Source organism: Austrofundulus limnaeus, unplaced genomic scaffold (genome assembly GCF_001266775.1).
Source record: "Austrofundulus limnaeus strain Quisiro unplaced genomic scaffold, Austrofundulus_limnaeus-1.0 Scaffold177, whole genome shotgun sequence".
Lineage (NCBI taxonomy): Eukaryota > Metazoa > Chordata > Actinopteri > Cyprinodontiformes > Rivulidae > Austrofundulus > Austrofundulus limnaeus.
This window is the reverse complement of record NW_013952579.1, coordinates 227,870-233,010: the sequence shown is the minus strand read 5'-3', so window position 1 is coordinate 233,010 and position 5,141 is coordinate 227,870. Positions and strand designations below refer to the sequence as shown.

At 36.8% G+C, this 5,141-nt stretch overlaps 1 protein-coding gene across 1 annotated transcript in view; it reads right to left on the bottom strand.

Moving 5' to 3' along the window:
- The window catches only part of sntb1 (syntrophin, basic 1), a 61,449-nt gene continuing 56,308 nt past the window's right edge, over window positions 1–5,141 (bottom strand). Inside the window, exon 8 of the mRNA XM_014017793.1 lies at window positions 1–207. Within this exon, the coding sequence (XP_013873247.1) occupies window positions 115–207 (93 nt within the window). The 3' untranslated portion in view covers window positions 1–114. The remainder of the gene's footprint in view (window positions 208–5,141) is intronic.

Genomic DNA, 5,141 nt, shown 5'->3' with positions numbered 1-5,141 from the left:
GATTGGGGAGGTTCCAGCTGAAGGAGTTTGATGGAGAGAACTGCATGTGGGCTGCAGACAGATGAAGAAACGAGGTGGATTTGTTTTCAGAAAGGTGTCCTTTCAGTGAGCCGTTCAAGCCACCAAACCCAGGCGGGCGACCTTGGCAGACAGGAAGGAGTGGAGGATGAAGACGATGGGCTTCGGACACGAGTGGAGGTCCAGTTGCTGCAGGGAGAAGCAGAWATACAGGACTTACAAAAAACAGAATAACACCTGGCATGAAAACAGAAAAAAAAATGTAAAAAAACAAACAAAAATAACTTTCTTTGTATTTTTGATTTCATAGAAATTGTTCAATACTATGACTACATGAAATGTCTTCATTCTACTTTTCTCTGAACGCAACTCAGTAAGTGTTGCCAGATTTGGAAGTTTATTGCACAACTGGGGGGTTTTCATTCAGATTTTGAAGGTAAAACTGGTTTGGGGCATTTTTTGATTTTTTCTATAAAAAAAAAAACACGTCAACCATTTCAAAACCATTCATCAGTATTGGTCTATAGCTATGTGCATTGTTCATCACTGACTGGTTAGAGTCATCTACCAAGGCGTTGACAACAGGACTCAACAGGAAGATGCTGAAGTGGGAAAAATACAAGTGGAGCTACAGAAAAGAGCGACAATGAGCTTAAATTGTGGGTAGTGCCATTTAAAAATAAGAAAAGCAAGGCTCACAGCCAACTGTCTATTCTGCATTAAAAGGTAGAAATTCTAATTGACCAAAGTAACTTAAGTTATTTCAAATGTAGTTATGTAGAAATTAAATTTGCATATTTGTGTGTGCACACTGATCATAGTTTGTGTCTTCTGAATGTGAAAAGAGGAGTAAGTGGCTGCACACGTTAGGAGAGTCATGTGACGCTCACTGGAGCTGGTGTTGCTGTGGTGGCTGGTTCAAAACCATTTAAAAAGGAGCCACATCATACATTTAAATCCTACTTTTTCACATTTAAATCATTCAGTTGGGGTCTACCAAAAGCGGAACTGCAATGCTTTGGTCTGAACTCCTCCTTATTGTAACTCCACAAGCCCCTCTTTCACCCCTTTTCTGAGGCATGTCTCAGATCAACTCGTTTAAAGGCTGTCTCTTTAAATCCAAATGAGCGGTTTACAACTATAAAGTGGCGCAGAAACATTTTATTTACCAGATTAAATGATGTCAACAACAGAAGACTTGTCCATCCAGCCACACATGTTGGAGCCAGAGCCAGAGGAGAATGACGAACAAATTATAATTGGTAAGTTCAGACCTTATTGGCAGTTCCTTTGCAAATAATTTGAAGCAATTGTTCAGACAGTGTAATAAAAAACAAAGAAAACTGAATGAGTTGAAAATTTTGACCCAAACAGCAGGAGAAATCTGCAGTCCTGGAGACTCCAAATTCACAACAAAATGAATTTAATGGCTAAAAAAGTGGATTTTACCTGATATGTCCCCTTTAAGGGGGAGAACTCTGGGTGGGTTTTGTTGAAATTGTAGTTTTTTTTTTTAACTTATTGTTAAATTGCTTGGTACATTGAGATGTGCGTTCATGTAGATGCAGTAAATACTATCCATCCATATTACTCAGTTCAAAAGATTAATATAAATCAGGTGACCCTTTTTACCCAGTTCAGTATAAAACATAAAACTCAGCATGGATGAGGTGGATCCAGAGCTGAGCACTGAGAAAATACCACGTCACAACAGTTCCCTCTCAGCCAGAGTCAACAGTGGCTGATTTCACCAGCACCATGACTCAGAAACTGTTCATAAAGGGAGCTTCAACTTTTTAAAAAAACGACACTTGAACAACTATTTAACTGAGCAGTTTTACGACGTCCAAGTCCTGCCAACACGGTACAAGTGAAACATCGTCTTGACTGCGTCAGTCCTAATGATTCCTGCGAGTGTGGAGCAGACTGGACTCATAAAAAAATCTAAGATCCTGCCAACTTGACAATATGAGGTCTAAAAAAATAAATTATCCAACTGCCTTCCAAACACTGAGCGAATGAGCTCTTTTCAGAGTGTTTCTAAGGCCCTGTCAGAAACTGTGCTGGGATTCAGAAACACCAGACACAAACAGCCAAGAGAAGGTTTGGAATAAAAGCTCACAGATTCTTTGCTTATTTGCTTTCAGGTTGAAGTAGAGACGTCAAAACTCACCGTTTCTGCCTGGGAGAGTCTGAAATTTATTTTGAGATGTTCTTATAAAACAACTAGATTTCAACTAAACTATAGTACGTTTGAAGCAGAGGTGTCCAAAGTGGGGCCCACGGGCCAAAACTGAACTGCCAAGACATTTGATTTGGTGTGCCAACAGCTGCCCTGGTTACTATGTTGTCCTTTGTAGAAACACTAACTCTCTTTAAAGCAATTCTGTTTAATGGACCTGTGACTATATAAGGGGCTGCGGATAGCTTTCACTCATGGTGCTCACTTTATATTTTAATTATAATAAGATTAAATATGAAATACACATAACTACAAGATACAGTTAGATTAGACTGAAGCACAAATGTAGATTTTCACACTGTATTACAGTGCACTGTATTTAATCAATTTACGAAATGTCCCATGAGCCTTTGCTGCCGGGGCGTAAAAAAAAAAAAAAATGTGGGATACAGCACTGGCTGCAAGCTTGATCATAATAAATAAAAGGACTTCACTTTAAAGTATTAGTATTTTCTATGTATTATGTTATTCAATTTAAAAAAACTTTATACAAAATAAATTCTATATACAATAAAAAATGAAAAATATACAAATCATAAGTGAAATGAAATGAAAAGCAGCAGAGAGAAGAAAAAAAAATATAATATCTGTCCCTTTTTTATTATTGCACTTTGTCCGCAACTCTCAGATAAGATTTTCATTTTGGCCCACTCTGGGAAAAATTTGGGCCCCCCTGATTTAGAGTGCCTATTTTAATGTTTATAAGGAACTTTATGTATGAGAATAGAATAGAATAGAATAGAATAGAATAGAATAGAATAGAATAGAATAGAATAGAATAGAAACAGCCTTTATTGTCCCGCGCGAGGAAATTCCGGTGTAGCAGCAGCATGAATCCACAGCATCAATCCACAAAATAGTATGTTGCCATGTAACAATATCAATAGTAGCAACAATAATACAATTAAAGATTAAATATTATAACAATCAAAATAAACATCCATCAAAGTCAAAATAAGAGTGATAATTACAGTACTGGTAGTACTGGTCCATCAAGGAGAAATTAGATAAAAATGAAAGTCCAAAACAAGTATTCTGTGCAGAAAGATACATAATTACAGGAAATAACTGTCATGACTGACTTGTGCAAAAATGATTCAAACGTGGTCTGTGCAAATTGAGTCGAACTCGGGGGTGTGCAAATTATTTCAGACTCATTCATTAAGTCCAGAACAGAACAAAACAGTGAACATTAATTATTATTATTATTGTTTATTGTGTAATGATTACGGGGTAGTGTTGTTTGATGTGCAAACACAAACAGGTACGCTTATGATTGTTGCAATCTGCAGTAGCGTTCTTTTGTGCATTTAGGATGCAGCAGTCTGTCACTGAAGTCTGATTTGATGACATAAAATGAAAATATGATGACATGAAATTATTTTTTGAAAATTTTTTTAATTTGATGACATGAAATGATGACATAAGGGTCATTTAAACAGTTTGAATAAAAAATAATAAGATAGAATTTGTTTGATTTAATGTTAGCATTTCTAAGACTTTGTTCCTCTGCAGACTGAGGCAGCTGGACTTTACTCTGTGAGAAGCTGACCGGTGTGAACAGATTAAAAGTCTTACCATTAGCGACAAGCTATTTTCAGATTAAACCCACACTCTGAAATGCTCCTACACACAAGAAATTGTTAGAAAAGTTTGTTTCATTCTGTAGGTGCTTTATTTTTTCTTTCTAATGAAGTGCTGTAATCTACTTTCTACTGCACTACCTTCCTGTTTTTCTGTCACCAACACTTTGGACCCCAGTTTGTTTCGGGCTTTGTTTCCCCAGATGGTCCACCCAGAACCCCTCGGAGATTAAATTAGTTTTTTTTTTTTTTTTTTTTCGGTTTGCTGCAAGCAAACACAGCAAACTAAGTGAACTACTTGTTGATTAAAAAAATTATGAAACAACAGAAACTTCTCTATTTTCTTCACTGTCTCTTGAAACCATGAGAAAAATAAAGCATTTGACCTGGGATTTAATGTTCAGGTTTATAGTTTATTGTTTTGATTCCTGCTCATATATCATCTTATTGAGCTCCTGTCACTTACAGGTGAAGAACAACATCATTTAAACAGCAACAACAACAACACCATGTTTGGACTTCAGGGCCCCGTAAGCAGGCTTAACAAATCCTGGGTCAACTCAGATACTCTGAATCAACTTAGCCCGCTCTGTGATACTCAGGATTTTTGGTTTCAGAACAGGCGATATCAACTGGGTAACTTAATCCTGAGTCAAGTTACCCTGAGTTAAGTTGGAGCAGAAAGCCCTCATCAATGGAAGTCAGATAACACGATTCACCCTGGCAATGGGAGAAAATAAGAGGACTGGAAGCCCATTTCTCACGCTGGAACTAGAAAAATTAATGACAGCATATGGAGAATATCAATATATATTTAAAAAAAATTAATTAAAAAACAATACTGTTGCTGCTGCAACAGAAAATGAGTTGTGCGACAGATAATTGCTGATTTAGTCAATGTGTAATTTCACAGAAATCTAAACTTTTATTCTTCACAATTATTCAAGTGGATAAAAGTGTGTGTGGGCATTAAATATGTGTTTGTGAACCCAGCTTGTATCAGTGATGCTTCTATCATGATAATGTTAGGATGCGTGTCTAATTAGTGCTTATAGGTGATTAAGTCTGACCTCTATTTACAATAGACTGCAGTAAACTCAATTTAGTGTTTCATCAGAGGATGATGATGAAGAAAGTTTGTCTGCTACAGAGAGGGAGCAGACACAGGTGCATAAGGTGTTCCATAACCATGTAGGTTTAAAGTTTATTTTACTTTTCACGGTGAATCAGAATGACTTGGCTGTGATGGACGATCAGCTGAAGAAGCTGATCGTTGGACTTACCAACTGTATATATAT